Genomic DNA, 18284 nt, shown 5'->3' on the forward strand with positions numbered 1-18284 from the left:
AAATCAAACTGGCAAAAGGCTTGGCTGCATCTGTTCCATCAAGGACTCCTGGTAAGTTCTTAGGTGTTGAAGGAAAAATCCATTATAAAACAGCTTTGACATAAACTATTCTTCAGCTATTTGGATACAAAAGTCAACATTTCCAATTTGTTGGTTCCCCAAACTGGAGGTTTACTTGGTCACAGAGCTCAGTCATATTTTCCATTACTCAGTTTTGTCTTTAGATGAAGCGCAATTGTATTTTTGAGTCACATAATAAAGCAATTTAATCTTAGTTTAACCATAAATGTATCCAAGCTGCACCAACACAGTGGCCAGACACTGCTAGTACTCAGTTACCAGGTATCGTTAGCCTTAATGTTGTCTGGAAATAACAAAACCTGTCAATGGACAACTTTTGATCTGAGGTAGGCTGAGATTTAGTTGGAGACGACAGTCTGATGCTGCTGTACTGTAACATCATGACTCAGCTCCAGCAGCATGGTTCTCTGGAGGTTCAGACATTCTCACTACTCTCTTTTGGGGATTCCTTCCTTTTCAGAAAGGATGGAGAACCAGAGATTGTGATGGATTAGTAAATCTATTTCTTTTCTCCATTTTCCCATCTCTCTCATTACATGAAACTGTGAGTTTTCCCCCAGAAGGGAGCATGGTCTTGCTGACTGTGACTGGATGATGTATTGCTGGTCTGATATATACAGCTGATGCACTTTTTATTTATATGTATTTTTTTGCCCCTGCCCCTCAGACAGCCTGAGTTCACCACTGCTCTCATATGACGATTATGACCCACTACTTAGGTGCTCATAGCAGAGCTCTAATCCAATTAAATTGAAAATAACTTGGACCCTAATCAGATCCTTGTTCAGGAACTGGATGAACCAGCAAGGACTTCTACTAAGTGAGTGATATGTTAGTATATTCATCAGCTTGTTTTGTTAGTTTTCTTCTCCCTAGTGGCCAAAAATTGACTGATGCAGCTTTAAAATTTGCAAGCCATGCATATAAACTGCCAAATACTGACAGCAAACAGCTCTGAATGTACTGTAGTGAGGGAAGGAAGCTGTACTTTTTTTTGCTTTGAAAGATCTATTAAAACTGATTCCATCCTAATTTGTTCTCAAAACTTATTTTGGGCTCACAGATCTTTTGCCGCACACTTTAATCCATTTGATTTGCTAAACATGTTGGCCTTAATGAATTTAACATTGAACAAAACCAAAAAACTCTCTCCACAGTTTCTAAAAAACAGTCTGACAGCACCTACATCTTATAGATAAGTCCTTCACATCATGTACAGAACAAAATATTTCAATGAAAATGCAGGAAATCGCTGCCTTTTGTCTCAGACCTCTTATTATCCTACCTCTATCTTTCTGCGTTTATGTCTAGAGGGGAACCCTCGAATTGCAAAACTCTCGCGAGATTTGCAAGCATTGTTTCCTAAGTGAACACCTTGTACAAAGTATTTATGCTTTATTGTGTGGAAAAGACTTAATGATAGATTTAGGAACAGAAAAGACTTCGTTAAGGTCAGGAAATTATCATGGATTGTTTTAAATTGACGATTCTCGCGAGATCTTTCTGATCTCGGGTTCTCTACGAGAGAAACCTCTTTCTGCTCAGCGTCCTGGATTGAACCATGTAATAAAGAGAGGGGTAGGTTTGCTCTAAAGGCGGATGCTATGGTAACCAAGGACATATTTATATTGATCAAGAGGGGTGATATTTATCAATAATTGTATAGAATATGTATATTTAACATTTTTACGGCGCTTTTAATATCTAAAAAGTAATTTAAATGTTAAAAAAAAAGACGCCTTCAGCCTTTGTAGAGGAGAATGGTCTATTCGGGAAGCATGTTCCACTGTTTGGGGAAATACCATAAACAAACTGCCTTTCATGTCAACTTGACGAGTGTTTCCTATTTCGTGTCAGGTTATTGCGACTGTAGAAAACACGTTTAACACCGTCCACTGAATAGTCACGTTTTTTGTGTTGTCGTGTCACTCTGCTGGACCACTGTCTCGGTGTATGTGACCCGGAGGGAGGACGTTCAGGCTTGACAGATTTTTTTTGCAGATTGTATTGACTGTTAGCTGTACCGCTTTGAGAAACCATGTCTGATTTGATTCTGGTGCTCCTGTTGGTCGTGCTCCTGGTATGTTTGATTGTGACCATCGGGGGCTTCCTGCTGTACTCGGGACTCCTGTCTGACGTGATTATAAAGACCGGGCCCCCTCCTATCAGAAATTTTACCATTGCTTATAAATTCAAAGAGGGATCATACAAGGACTGCGGTGCAGCCTACACAGAGAGCTGCAGCATTGGGCCAAAGCTGAGCACCATCGGTGTCTTCTATGATGACCCCAAACAGGTGAGAGGACCCAACACCTGTCAGTGTAACGACACAACCCTGCACTGAATCTGTATTTACACTTGACCTCATGACATAACCACAAAACCCAGTGTACTTTGTTTCCTGATAAGATGTTACAGTTAGTGAGATATGCTTTGTTTAACCTGTGCAGAGTCTTAAAGGTTACACAAAAGGATTTGATGTTACACATATAAAACTTAAATTCACACCATTTCAGTGAGTATCTTATGAATTGTGATTGTATATGTAGTGTGATTAGCAAAAGGCCTGTTATAAAGTCCCAGAGAAATGAAAATTAAATGTATATATGGCTATAAATTGTCATAACATTGTAAAAGTTGCCAACACAGTTTCTCAGAGTCTAATGTGGTAGCTCCCCCCAGCTAACAGTCCAAAGCCAAACATAGTGTCATATACATCATAAAGAAATTAAACTTGAGATGATTAAATCAGCAGATGTTTTGTATTTTTGCTTTAAACTTGACTAAAATAACTAATAATTATCAAAATTGTTGCAGCTTATTTTTTTTTCTACATCAGCTGATCCATAAACCAACCAATTAGCTTTAAAAAAAATGTTTGACAAATCTAGTGATATGATGGCCTATCTACTTAGCCACACTCCTGTTAGAGGATCCTGGAGATTTTAAAGTGTAATGTAAATAGGGCTATAAAATTGTTGAAGTTTCCGTCACAGTTTCCCAGAGCCTTATGTGGCATCTTTAAATAGTTTTTTTTCGTTGTCCAGCCAACAGTCCAAAACAAAAATATATATGTATTATATACTGTCATATGACAAAGAAAAGCAGCAAATCATCATTTAAAGAGCTGAAACCAGCAGATGATTTTTATTTAAACTTGACTAAAACAAAACTAATATCAAAATTGTTACTGATTATTTTCTCTCCAACTAATCAATTAATTAAGGAATCCCTATCCTTCCAAAAATGTATTGTTTAACAGTGAGTTTCCAACACAGCACAAAATTAGTCCCAGCCACAAGCCAAGTGCATATAAAATATGCAAGTGGCTGGTAGATTTGCTTCACTTCATGTAAAAAAAGAAAAAGGACATTTATTAGATTGTGGCCGGTGGATAAAAAGGGTAATTTTGGACTTTGGATTCTAATTCGGTTGTGTCTCTACTTTACATAGCAACAGTTCTGTCAGAAGGTCTTGGACATATGACATGGAAGTGTAATGTACAGTATAACTATGTAATTCGGTGTAATTCAGCATGCCTAGCTCGAGGGGTTAACTGTACAAGCAGCCTTTTGAAGGAACTGAGCCTGAATGATGAAACCAGTCAGCTGTTCAATGCCACGTTGCACTGTTGATATTTTTTCCCCTCTCATCTGTGGTTCCAGGGTGCTTCAGTGGTTTTCTGCCTCTGACTCAAAGATGGCAACGGGACTCCAAACTAAACATAGCTTCTTCACATGTGTCTGAAGAAAGGTGCTACATGCCTGAAAAGTACACTTTGTCTCACTTTTGGTCTAGTTCAAATGGTTATGACAATACAGTTGCGATCCAGCTGCAAGAAGCAATGATGCCTTTGTCATTCTGATCCTAAATTTGTATAAGTGGGTCACTCCTCAGCTGAGATCTGTGGTTGTCTCTTGCTTTTATTTTCCCTTTTGCCATTCATCACGAGTTGTGTTTTTAGTCAACAAGAGTTGTCTGCACAACAGCTGCTTGTTAGGCGAGAATGTTTACTGAGTTCCCAGCTGATACGGGAAGAGTACATGCACATATGGTGTGCAGTCTGATAACATTTCTCAAAGGCTGAATATTGCCTATTTATAGCTTATTTTTATGACTGAATGACAGTTCACAAAATTAGCTGTGCAATGTGGTTTGCTCTTTGATTAGCTTATACTGAGTCAGTTCTGCTGACATTTGGGTACTGAGTTTGTCATGGTCGTATGAGTTAAGCCATCTGATAAGTAATATGGCAAAACAGAGGCTTTTGGCAGATCAGCCAAAAGTGCACAGTAACCCAGTCTGAGTTGTTGACAAGGACCATAGACTTGGTGTTGGATAGAATAGTTCATATTGTTAAGTTTATTGTGTTGTCTGGTCTCTGACACTTTGTGACACATACATGATCACTTTGTCTCAGTTACCGTGAGATGCAGCACTTGGTTATGCCCTGCTGCTGAGCTAGATCATAATTCAGTGATCCTTTGTGGACTAAAGAATGTGGCACAATGGCAGCACTTTGTGTTTGTCTTTCTGCTTACCCCTGCCAGTCTCTCTGTAGCACGCTGTCCTTTTTTTAAGTAAAGGCTTTTAGTGGAAACCCTGACTGTGAGTCAGTGGAAAGTTGTGGCCGGAGGTTCATTGAGGAGCTCTTAAAACTTTTCTGCTGGTGTCAGAAATTGTAGAGGGTTTTAAAGTCAAGGGGCCATTATAAGATGTTCAGAAGTCTGTAAAGATTTCTATAGAGATGTGGTGACTCTGTCCTGGGGCCTGTGTATTTTGACATGATCTGAAGATGTATGGACCTCCGACTTCCTTGTGGGGATAAATCAGACATTACAGAGGATAAATAGGACATTACAGGAATAAATTAAGTTAAGTATGTGTGAACATACTTTAAAGGAATAGTTCAGATTATTTGAAGTGGGGTTATATGAGGTACTTATTGATAGCACTTACTGAGGAGCACCGGCGTAGGAAACTAAGCAATATAAAGCTATAGATGGAGTCAGGAACAAAAGTTATTTGAGCCGAATAAAAAATGTCCACCTAAGAAAACCAATTTCATTTCAATTGTAAGCTATATTTAGAATATTCTCACTGCTTGATCTTGCTGTCAGACAGCCTTTTCTGATGGGAAACTCCAGTTATGTACGCCAAAATATAACTCTCCAAACCAGTCAGATTCTGTTGCCAAAATCAGACATTTTACCTCACAGAACACGGGAGTGGCTGGTCCACAGCTGCCTTGATTAGTTAGTTCATTTGTGCAAATTGGTGTTTTAAAGGTTGAGTCACCAAACTCAACAAATAAACAAACAGCTCAATGCAGTGATAGACCACCAACTCCTGTCTTACAAGGTAAAAGTACTGAATTTGCTTATTCAGTTTGGTTGGTTTGGAAAGACAGTCAGTCAGACCTTTTTTAAGTAACTAGAAAAAACTTTTCTTGCTATCCCTGTCCACAGCAGTACATTGCATTGCTTTTGTGCTGGTACTCCTCTCTGCTTCTCCAAACTGGGAGTGTGCTGACTGCAGGTAATACACTGTCTATTGATAAGTGCCTCATACAATCCCACGTCAAATAATCTGATCCGTACCTTTAATTGATTCAAAGTTTAGGAGCCCAAACTGCATATGTCAATCAGCCTTTGACTTGTTAGAACTGGAAGCAGCCATAAAAACTTTGGCTACTTCCACTGACCCAGAGAATCAGGGCCCAGTCATTCTCATACTATTTCTACCTCTAATAATATATTGAAGCTAATTGTGGGGTGTTATTAGTGTATTCAGTAGTAAGCATTCAATTCTTGACTGACCCTGTAATCACAGCTGTTTGCTGTGTTCAGTGCTTGTTTGGTGACATGAGAATTTGTTGCCCTTCTTAGTTTACACAGACCACAAGTCTGTTTACTCACCACCAACAACATAATTAAACTAAAAACTGGAGTGATGCCATATGGCTGAACTTTGGCTGTAATGGAATTTCTAGTTACTAATAGGCCTAATTCTTGTTTTATGTGACTCTGTCCTAAAGTTTAATGGAGTAATTATACTAAAGAATAAATCACACTGGACACACTGTTCTTCTGAGATGTTTAAGAGGTTCAGAAGGTCAGCTCTCCTCACTACTTTTAAATGATTTACATTGGATTTGGCGACTTGTGTTTCACAACATGTTTTGACTTGGCTTGAATACATAAGGTGGCGTCTTCATCCATTGTTAGCAGCAGCTAGCTCTTCTTTCTATACTACCATGCCCTTAACTTTGTCATAAGTGTTCTATAATGTGTGTAATTTTACAAATCAGTCACATCACCAGTTCAGAATGGAGAAAATATTAAATTGTTCTTTTTTGAAAAGGAACTTCTGTTTATTGAGGTGTTTTTAAATTACAGTTACATCTTTTTTATGCTAATAATTTGTACATATCTTAGTGCAAGGAAGAAAAAAAAATCAAATATTCAGAAAACCCCCTAAACAAACAAAGAAAAATAAAAAGGGATGTCACAAATATCACAGTAAATAGCACTGTTATTAACTACTGTTAATGGGTTTATCTTGTTGAAATAGTCTAATACATGTTTGCATATGAAATAGAACAAATTTACCTTTCCTCTCAGTGAAAATGTAATAGTGCTTCATTACATCTTTCAGCAATTTTAAATGAGTGGGTAAGTTTTTCGGTTTCCACTTTAATAAAATCAGTCTTTGTGCTAACAATGTCAAAAACATACCATATAGTTTTGGTTGTTTGACAGCTCTGTCATAGCTGCTTTCGCTACAAAAACTGCCAGAATTGTGTCTGGTCTGAGCTGCTTCTGTAAAACCTCAGAAAGAGTTTGGAAAATTTAGTATATTAGTATTATTTTTATTTTAAAAGATTATTTTTTGGCTTTTAGTCTTAATAGGACTGTAGAACTTGTAGACAGACAGGAAATGGGGGAGAGAGAGCGAGAGGAGATGCAGCAATGGGCTGCAGGACTCAGTGTGTGGACATGGGCTGCAAATTTAGAAGATATAGAGAGATTCAGAAACTGTTTTGATGTTTTTGAGCTACATCTAAGTTGGTTGCATCTGAGCATTTATTCAGAAAATATTCTTATTAATGAGTACACTCAGTACAACAGATATCCACCCTATACTGTTCATTTAAGCTGGTTTACTGTTACTGTGCACTACAGCCACTAGATGGCAGTGTTAGCATTTGAGTTGAGTTGTGTGGGAGGCGGGCGCAACCTCAAAGCCACATTGATCTTTATACTTAATTTATTACCAGGGCATTAGTAGTGTGAGTCAGCCTCTTCAAATTCATTCAGTCAAAAATGAATTTCATCATATTATAATGAAATTTTAAACCAACACGTGCGACTGGGTAGTAATTGGTCATTGATACTACTTTAGTGGTTTTTACTCCTGGTTCTAGAAAGAGATTAGAGCTGGTTTTCAACAGATTGCAGTCATCTGCATTCATCCTGCAGTCAAGTTGAAATAAAGTCCCAGTTTAATGACTATGATGAAAGCCTGCAGAACTCTGTGTCCTCAGGATGCAGCCTTCGAAACTAACTGCACCAACGGACCAAATTAATCACAGAATGTGAAGACTAGACTTCTGTTATCGTGACTAAATCTACTTTATATGTGTCCGGTCAGACAGCTCTTTGGACAGTTGTGGACCATCTGATTTTACTGGTCTGCACTGGTGAAGGTGGGTGGCTGACATCCTCACCTCACTCAGCTGAGGCACTTGAGGCAACACCAATTAGCACTAAATCGAGCTGCTCTTCCCGATGCCGTTTGCTTGTGTATCTCCATTCATGCATGTGTGTGTTTGCATGTATGCTCATAATTGCCGTCACTTATTATCGCACAGGCCCGAGGGATTGAACAGTTTAGCAGCTTGGCACACAGCGGTCAAGTCAACCGGACAGTTACCCACAACATCTGAGGTTACACTTAAAACTCACCAAAACAATTTGAGGCAGACTTGCCTCAGGCACTGCTGTAATGGGGCTTTGACACAACTATTGAACAAATCCCAGACTAGATAAAGTACAAACTAAATCATTGAATTCCTAGGTTGTAGCTCTTTGTTGTGTTGGAGAATGAAAAGAAGTAAAAAAAAATAAATAAATAAAAAATCCACCAGCAGGCTGCCTGTCTGTGAGGAATCTCCAGAGCAAAAGTCATTAATAAGAGTAGGCAGCAGTGATGCTGCTCAGAGGCCAGTGTGTGTGTCATGAAATAAATTATCAAAGCTCACTGCAATTTCATTGTCCTGACAGAGTTAGTTCTGTAGGTACACTCTTAGAAATAAAGGTTCTAACTAGAAGGGGTTCTTTGGCTTTCCCCCATAGGCAAATTTATAAATGTTCCACTTGGAGCTCTATCAAACAATTCTGCCCAGATCCCAACATAAGGGGTTATATTCAGAACCATCTGTGAAAGGTTTCATCCAGAACCCCCTATGAGAGATTCTTTAAAGAACCCTTCTATGGTGTAATGGTTGCAGTCAGAAGCCTGTGTGGGGTTTCCATCCAGAACCTTTCCACCCTCCGAGGGTGCTAATGAGAACCAAACTAGGGGGTTGTACCGAGAACCCTTTTATATTCCAAGGGTTTAATGTACAAAAAACCCAGGAGATTCTACCAAGAACCCTTTTATATTTCATGAGTTTTATTTAGAACCCATCTAGGGGATTCTACCAAGAAGCCTTTTATATTTCTAGGGTTATATCTGCAACCCACCAAAGGGGTTCTGCTGAGAACCCTTTTATATTCCAAAGGTTTTATGTAGAGGCAGAATCCCCTGAATCTTTTTATATATGGTACAAAGAACCCTTGATTGAGTTCTTCATGGATTTCAACAGTCCTTGAAGAACTCTTTCTTCCAAAAATGTATTTGCATGAGAAGGGTTCCTATTGGAATCCTTGGTCTTACAAGGAACTCTTCACAAGAAAATGGAGTAGAGCCTCAACCCTTCAAGAGGAACCGTTTTAGAAGCTTTATTTCTAAAATTGTAGTTAAGATTTATTGATCGACTATTCATTTAACCATTGTGTTGTCTGCAGTGAGTATGATCACAGTCTGTCCACTTGTTAGAACTACACAGTAAGTGCAGCTGCCTCTGACACACTGATAACATGTTGTGTTTGTATCGAGGCTAAACTAGAGCTGCTGTTTGGTTCATCGTCTGATCTGCTGAATTCCCACTTTGTTTCAGCTTCTGAAGCAAAGCCCACTTGTGGCCCTCCATGACAAGCAGCAGAAAATGAAATGTCATATGTGGACGTATATGGGAGTGGCAGTGAGAGATGAGGCGAGGTGTGGGACTGTCTTAGAAGAGAGGGGGTCTAAATTGGTAGGAGTCTGACTCACCTTGAGAGTCTCGCAGTGCTCCAATTCATCAATCGGAATTTCAGATCAGAGCGCCGAGCATCGCCGCACTCCCAGTCAAATTTATTAGCATTTTACTGCCGCTTGTCTGTCGGTCGACAGCAACAACATGAAAGGGGGGCTTCTGGCAAGGAGTTGCTGCTTTTAAAGGTGGATATAAAATGAGAAATAAATACGCTGATACTCTGAAGTCTGGTCCCACAGGTCTTCAAGTCAATATTATGCAAGATTGTGGACAAGCCTGCTCTCCCAGTAGTAAAGCACCCTGTTAATGTTTATGGACATCTCTACAGTGAGTGAGATACTGCAAAACCAGAAGGCAGAATCTATTAAGTGTTGAGCTACTATTTTATCCTGGAAGACAATCGTTGAGTGTATTTTTAGGATGTCGTTTTGATCCATTTTCACTAACTGTGCAGCGAGGAAGACGATTTCTCTGCAAGCTGACATGTTGTGATTAGTCAGTGAAACAAGATGGTGAAGAATGCCTTTAAATCTTCTGTGCCATCAATCCTGTGACATGTATTGGCTTTTCACCCTGTGTTATGATGCGCAGGATATTGGATTACACTGTCGAATATTTATCAGAGCAGCTTACGCAGAGCAAGGAGGTGGAGAAAGACAGTTGAACATTTGTAGAGACGGAAGTAAGCCTTATGCAGAGAGGAGGCAGGAATTGATTCATATCTCCTATTAGAGGAGATTATCTCTCCGCTTGGTGACATCTGGCTGGAGGAGTGCCACACTGTGTCCAGCTGGCCAAGGAGTGGTGAACCCAGCTCAACAACTGTGGCGAAGGAAAACTGTGTCCTGCCTCCAGCAGGCTCCTTATCTTCGCCAGTAATTATACATGCCAGAACTCCCAGGATGCCATGTGTAATTACCAGCTAAGTCTGAGCACAGCCTAAAGGCACCGAGCTGCGCTTGGTGAAAGAGAGAGAGGCAGAAAAAAGATTTCCACTGGCTCCTGACTCAAGGGGCCATTGGGGCCCACGCCTCGTCACTGCAGCGAATGTCTAATCTGATTTGGATGCTTGAAGGCCCCCCCCGTCCAAAGGAGGACATATTGATGTTTGTAGTTTGAATAAGTCTTAATTCTCTTTTCAATGGCCATTACAAACAATGATGTATTCAGGTGGCTTAATATTTTGTCAGTCTCGTGCTGCAACTAATGATTATTTTCATTGATTAATCTGTTGATTATTTGCTGGATTTACTCTATTAGTTATTTGGTCTATAAACTGTCAGACAACTGTGAAAAATGTTAGTGTTTCTCAAAACTCAAGATGACATCCTCAAGTGTCTTGATTTGTCCACAGCCCATAGATGTTCAGAATAGCTTTTTTTTCAAACTTAAATTACTAACATGGATTACTTGATTTAAATAGATGATTAATTTAATAGTTGACACACTAATCAAAGAATCATTGTAGCTTAGTCAAGTCAAGTCAAATTTTATTTTTTTAGCAGATTATCACACAGTTGGTCTCGTTAATGAATTGGATCAATTGGCTGAAAAAGAAATAAAGAAAGGAAATGAGTTGCCAACTAATTTGTTAATCAGTTAACTCTTTCAGTTATTTTTAATGTAAAATGTTTGCTGGTTCCATCTTCTTCTTCCTCTTCTTCTTCTTCTTCTTCTTGAAAGGACAAAAGAAGGAATTTATGGACATCACTTTGGGCTCTGGGAAAAAGTGATGAGAATTTTTCATAACTTTTTTGAGACTAAATGATTAAATTGATTAATCATGAATAGTTGCAGCCCTTCTTAATATTACATCAGTCATTGTGATGTGCCCAAATTCCACGATGATGAGGGCTGGAATTAACGATTATTTTCATTTTTGATTAATCTGCCAATTATTTTCATGATTAATAGATAATAGATTAATCTTTTTTCTGTAAAATGTCAAAAATTATGAAAATGCTTATCATAATTTCCCAGAGCCCAAAGTAATGTCTTCAAATTTCCTCTTTTGTTCAACCAACAGTCCAAAGCACAAAGACTTTACGGTCACAAATCACAAAAAAAAGCAGCAAATCCTTAAGAATTAAAGCTATAATGTGTAACATTTCTGCTTTAAAATCTCTAAAAATGCTAAACTTGATATTATGTTTTGTAGAGTTTGTGTTTTGAATTTTTGGGTTTGTATCCCAAATGCTTTCAATGATGTTTAACTTAGAGAAATCTGTAATTTATTCATGCTACTAGCCACTAGTTGCTGTAACTTCTGGGAAAACATGCAATACTATATTTGATATTTCAAACAGTTCGGAAGAAAGTCTGTGAATGTGACTAAACAGAACATGGATAAAACTTCATACATCACCTCATCTATGAACATGATTTCTGCCTGAGTCTGTCGGGGTCATGTCAGATAGAGTTTCATCTGCAAGGATGGTTGTTTAACTATGAAGACAACAACTGCCATGATCCCACGCTACTTCAGATGTCATCAAACTACGTCTTTTGTTAGTGTTTTAATGTGAGAGAGACTCCTAGTGACAGAACTTGCATATTATGCGTTAAGTGTTCATTTGCAATGAATTTTCTTATGATTGGTTAATCAATTAAGGGACTAATCATAGCAGCTCTTAAAAGTATCCCTCACTGTTTTCTTGCTAAATCAGTTTGCTTTAACTGCATCTGTTTGGGGAAGGATACCTACTCACTGCAATCACTGCTCCATTAATTCAGCTGTAAACTGTCCATCACAGCATACCTGTGGTCCCAGTGCTGTGCAGCCCTATTAGTTTCAATTTCCTCCCCGGTGACTTTGTCTCTGCTGTCTCGTCTGCCTGTAGGGGGGCGAATGGCTTCCAATCAGCTGAGACAGGTTATCGCTCTGGCACACTGAGGTGAAAGACAGCTCTTGTTGAGAGATTGCCTATCCCGTAGTCTCCTGTTCTTCTTGCTCCCCATGTGTCAGGTTCCTTGCTTGTTCATGGACGTGCCCTAAACACCATCTGTCTCCACATTCCAGATATAGAAAGAAAATGATACCACCGAACAGACAGAGAGAGCTCTCCAGCAAGGGCAGTGATGTGTGTTGTTTGTGCGAATACATTTATCAGATGCAATTGGACGGCAGATGAAATGTTTTTTTTGGGGGGCTGTTACGTACTCTTCACAAAGTTGTTGTGTTCTTTGTGAATGCTGTATTTGCTGCTTGTCACGCTTCAGTGCAGACGTTGATGTGAAGATGGCGTAGAGGTCCAGAGAGGCTACAAATTTGCAGATTTATTGACTGCAGCGCAGTGAAGGACCCTTGTACAATCACAGCCTCTTAACTCCATTCTGGTTTAATGGTAAACCCAGTGTGCCAACAACCGCAGGAAGGGCAAGTTTTTCTGTCACGTATTTTTCAAAATCTTTTGATTTCATCAGCGCTTTGGTAGTTGTTAAATGATACTGTTTTTTTGGGGCCGATACAATTATTAGGAAGTAAGACACTTCACACTACTCAATATATAGGCTGATATTCTGTAGACAGAATATAAGATACAGAATATAGCATATAGAAATAAACACACATTTTTTGCAATGAACCCTCAAAAGTGGTTAACATTTATGAAAAATATATATACAATGGAAGCAGGATGTTTTTCAGTTTAACAATTAGAACCTGACTGATCAGCACCAATATAAAAACTTTTTTTTTTACAGAGCATGAAATGCAGAAGATGGAGAGTTTTGGATTTTGTGTAATGGATAAAAAGAGAAGCTCCCTGCGTAATTGACCAGTTAAAATATTCATCAACTGACTGATACTGAATAGTGCTGATGTTAACAATGTTTAGCTATTTATTTCATTTTCATTGATTCTTTATTTTCCCATTTTTCCTTTCCACAATTGGTTGGCATATGTATGTTAAATTAATTAACACATTAAATAAATATAATATTCCACATATCATTATATAAATCAGTATGCAATAGAAAATGGTCTATTTTTATTCCAGCTCCAAAATTCACAATATACACTACACTATATAGGTAATCAGTTAATTTTTCCCCTCTAAAGCCGGTCTCAGTCTCTGACTTGGTCTCAAAAGTCCTATATTGGTCGGGTTCTGTTAACAGTTAATTTTATTTTCTAAAAGATATCAGGTCACTGAAATTGTACTCTCAAAAATATTTTTAATAATTATAAATAACCATAAGTAAACATAACTGGAGCAAAATATATATGTTTATATTAAGCCTGAATGAAGAAAAAGGATCAAATATACGCAGAATGCTGCTTATAAGACTAACAAATAAAAACGGGTTTACCCTCACCACTTACAGGGGAAGCTCCACACGCTGCAGGAGCTCCACAGATGTGCAAGACATGCGCAACATTGTCAGCTGACAATAACAAGTGATGATGAGACCTCTACTCTGAGCTGATCAGCTGTTTATAACTGTCAGTTATCTCTCAATGTAAAGTTAGGCACATTATCCCGAAAACCAAAGCCCACTGCTCTGAAAATACACACTCTGGACTTTGAGTTAAGTGGCTGCCTGTCTCCAGGCCTGCCAGATTCATTAACATATTGCTCAGTTTAACCATTATAAACATCTATGGCTTCTACAAGATTGTTAATGATTTCTTATGACTCATAAACAGACACTTACTCACTCAGCGAGCGTTCTGCATGAATTTAAACTCTAGTTCATCTGAAACAGTCTTACAAACACAAAACGCACAATTCCAGCCCAGAATAAAAATTTCAAAGGAGGACGCCGTGGCTGCAGCATTGATGTCAGAGAAGTGAGTTTTTCAATGTAACATGTTTCATTGATCTCTGAGTACATATCATTGTCATTTTATCATTTATTAAAGTAAATATATTACAGACTATTTCTTTAAAAAAAGTTTTTATATCAGTGCATATCAGACAACATATATGCCGATACCAATATAGACCAATATATCTGTGATAGGCCAGTATTGGGACAGTAATCTTGGCAGACCAATATATCGGTTTGGCTCTATTGTTTTGAATTAGAGTTAGAAGACTTGAAGTCCCCTGCCTCACAGCAGTGCTGCTATGCTGACTTACATGGTTTATACGGTTCATTTAAAGAGGTAGCTGATGTTATGTTCCTTCAATGTTAATCGCTCCCACTCTGCTAATTTAGCTTTGCATTTTGTTGAACGACCGCTTGGCAGTTGTGTTTTAATGAGCATGGTAATAGTCCTCGGTCATGTAGGGTATGGTATGCTCATTATGATCCCTGTCTTTAACTTTACAGTAAGGCAGAGTGTTAGCTGCCTGCCTGCCTTGTTGGTCCCTGTCCTCCCTAACCTGCTCACACTTCAGAAATGACCAATTGTGAACGGGGCCAGCGCTCTAAGCAATGCATCCCAAGTGGTGATAGCCAGGAGGGAAGAGATGCAGGGCCAAGAGGTGGAAAGATGAAGGAAGTAAATCCTCATTACGTGTCTGCTAATAAAGAATTACCTCTGTCAGCCGTGCCTTTTTATTGTTGGAGAGCCCTCATCCATCAAAAAAGGCCCTTGTAGCCTCAAGCAAAGAATTGCTTTTGAAATTACTTTTCCTCCCAACAGGTCCTTGGAGACCTAGCTTAGGGGATTCAGGTGGAGATGGGAATGGCACCATTTGTGAAGGAAAGCCATCCTAGAGTCCCGTGGGCCATGAGCTCCGCCAAAGTTGGCTATATACGTCTTTTTTTCCTGTTTTAACGAGCTCTCTTAGCATAGGGAAATATAGGAAACGAATGTTTGCGGTACATGAAATCAGCAGAGGCATATTCAGCTGAAATTAAACATTTCTGTAAATCTTGCAGAAAGCTATAGTGTGCTTTCAGAGGAGTTTACGAGTAGCTCTTAACCGAATTGTTTTTCTGCAGCTCTGTACAGGAACGTAATATGTCAGTGTTCAGTTTCAGAGGTAAAAGCTTCACAGTCTTCCCATTATCTGACTCTCTGCTTCTCACCCCGGCCAATCAAAAGCCACAGTCGGCTTTCCTCCGCTACCTGTGAAAAATGGAATCGCATGCTGTCTTTCAAAACACAGCTTTGGCAGCAGCTGACTTTTGGAGTGCCGCTGCCCAGCGTGGCCCACATCACAGAATTCCTACCTTTTTGTGGTGTTAGAATTTCAGACCCAAACAAACCAACTTTGGTCGGGGAGACAAGACAAGTCAAGTACATGGAGTAGTGTTCCTCTCTTTCCTAATTGCCTGTAGTCTCTGGGGTGAGTTATCTGGAGGGAAGCAGAGATGAGATGCAGTCAGGGTGGCTGTTTGTTCTTGCCACTGTGTGGGATGTGAATGATAGCTCGAGCCCTGAATGATATCATTAGTGAACTACTGGTTTGGCTAACACACTCTAGTCTATCAGCGTGGAGAGCATGAGAGATAGCGAGATGGTAAGATACTGAAGGAAAACCGTGGGAGGACAGTTGTTATCCCCTCTCCGTTTGAATGGTTATTGTTGCGTCTTATCATAGACCACCAGTGTTGACAAGGAGTTTCACTGTACAGCCGGCTTGTTGACAGCTCATATATTTGTGGGAAAGAGGGCAATGCAGAACAACCCCTGCACATAAATCCATTTGGATGAAAACACACAAAATGCAATTCAGTTGTTTAAAAAGAAAAGCCAAGACGCAAAGGCCCTGGACAATTATGTTTGTATGGAATATAAAGCTGGGTGATAACTCAGTATTGATATAGTTATGGTATGATTGTATTGTGTTACTTTTTTACAAAATTATGTTATCTAAATTAGTAATTACAATGTAAATCCAATTGGAAACTTTTTTTCAGTTTTTCAAGTTTATATTTTACCTGTACGAAGAGTTTTGTTTAATATAACTAGCAAAATGAGGGACAAATGTTATTGTAGTCTGATTATGTTATATGTGATTTTACATCTGGCAAATCACACCAAAACAATCTAGATGGATTAACGTCGCTGACTTGAACTGTTCCTTTAAAGTCCAAATAAAGCAGTATTTTGTATGTATCTAAGCTTCTGTATTGTGATGTATTTTCAGGTGAAACAGGTTAGACAAGTGGGACTTAATGCTGGGAGGAATTTAATCTGATAGTTGAAAAGTGGACGTGTCGTAACAACTAAACAATGAATCTTAGTTCTGTGGCTGTAAAAGTTGAAGAATGATAGATGGTTGGGTGTCATGACGTTAATGGTTGAAATCTGCTTGTTCGGGCCTATGTAAGCACGTGTCATATTTTGATTTACAGGAAAAAAAAAATCACGATTGGATTTTAATAATACAAAGAAATGTATTTGTTGGACTATCTTGTTAAATAATGAATCATAGGAAATCATTAATAATCTTGCAGAAGGAGCAGATGTTTATAATGTTTAAACCTGCCAGGGGTGGAGTAACACTGAACTACAACTCCACAGTGTGTATTTTCAGAGCAGTGGCCTTTTGTTTTCATAGTAACGGGCTTAGCTTTACCTCGACACACAAATTACAGAACAGTTGATCAACTTACAGTGTCAGTCTCGTTGCTTTTCAGTGTCAAAGTATAAAGTTGTGTTAATAGATTCAGTGTCACTGCAACCTGCCTGAGCTTTGAGTCTGGGGAGGAGGTGGCGGGTGAAAACAACTCGCTTCAACCACAGATCATAGGGAGTCAGCCTATACCTAACCCGAGTCTTATATATTGCTCCATTAAAGTATTTTTTCTTGAACTATACAGCCTTTTGTGAAAATAAATAAATACATTTTTTATATCATGACAATTTAAATGCAGAAATCTATTCATTGATCCCCTGGCAGAGTGCCATGAACCTTAGGGGGTCTCTGGTCCCATGAACCACTGAGCTAGAGGAAGAGTCAGGTGATCAAGTTAATGATGTCAGTGAAGGTTTTGTCAAAATAGACGCCATCTAATTCAAATTCAAAAATTTCTTCAATACATGTTACAAAGATTTCAAATAGAGATGTCATTATCGTCACATTGCTGTAATGATTTACTCTGGCAATGCTTGTAAAGCCATTGTGACTGTCTGTGTTTGCAGTGACTCATTGCTTCATTGTAAATAGATATATTCTACCTCATGCTGCCTTGAATGAATAATTCCCTGTCAAAAGCAGATGATCTGTGTTCTCTGACTCACCACTGAACGTGGTGGCAAGGGTCTCTGTCAGGTGACGGTAAAGATTATCTGCTCATGCTGAACAGGCACTGTCAGTCATTATTATTACCCACATGATGCAGACATTAAGAGGCCATGAGGGTTATGGGTGGGGTGATCAAAAAGATTTATCTCAGCCAGGGAGTCTCACCGGTAGCCAACTGCACTGAATTACGCCTCAAAAGCTGCTGTATGAACAAAGTAGGAGAGTGGAAATAGTGCAGCGTAGTAGCAGCACAATGCAGTCAAAAATATCCCTAAATGTGAGAAAAGAGATGGAAAAGAAGAGAAGGTTGTGGTGTTTAGATGTGATAATTATGCGAGGATGCCAGGGACATGAAGATGAGTGTTGCTGGCTCCCATCTGTGCCCCCTCAGTGCCAGCCCTTCACAGACCGCCACTGTCACAGAGCACAAACCAGCAGCAAGATCATACCAGGGATTTTACAGATTTTATGCCATTTACAACAAATTATGGATGCATAATATGGACTTTTTTTCAGCTGATGATAACCAATAATTATCTGCCTCTTGTAGCAGATAATTTCACATTTTTGGATTTTAAGAACATGTTAATATAACCTGTATTTTATGTACACCTGAAGCTAAAACGGGCTCAGATTTAGTGAGCAAAGATGGATGATTTATTGTTTCAGAGCTCTGACTGAACCAAATCTAACTG

General features: G+C 39.0%; 1 protein-coding gene across 1 annotated transcript in view; it reads left to right on the top strand.

Moving 5' to 3' along the window:
* The first annotated feature begins 1863 nt into the window (after nucleotides 1–1863).
* tex264a (testis expressed 264, ER-phagy receptor a) overlaps nucleotides 1864–18284 on the top strand; it is a 95879-nt gene continuing 79458 nt past the window's right edge. Inside the window, exon 1 of the mRNA XM_084733671.1 lies at nucleotides 1864–2377. Within this exon, the coding sequence (XP_084589797.1) occupies nucleotides 2120–2377 (258 nt within the window). The 5' untranslated portion in view covers nucleotides 1864–2119. The remainder of the gene's footprint in view (nucleotides 2378–18284) is intronic.

This window comes from Lutjanus erythropterus, chromosome 2, assembly GCF_056507025.1.
Source record: "Lutjanus erythropterus isolate fLutEry1 chromosome 2, fLutEry1.hap2, whole genome shotgun sequence".
NCBI lineage: Eukaryota > Metazoa > Chordata > Actinopteri > Lutjaniformes > Lutjanidae > Lutjanus > Lutjanus erythropterus.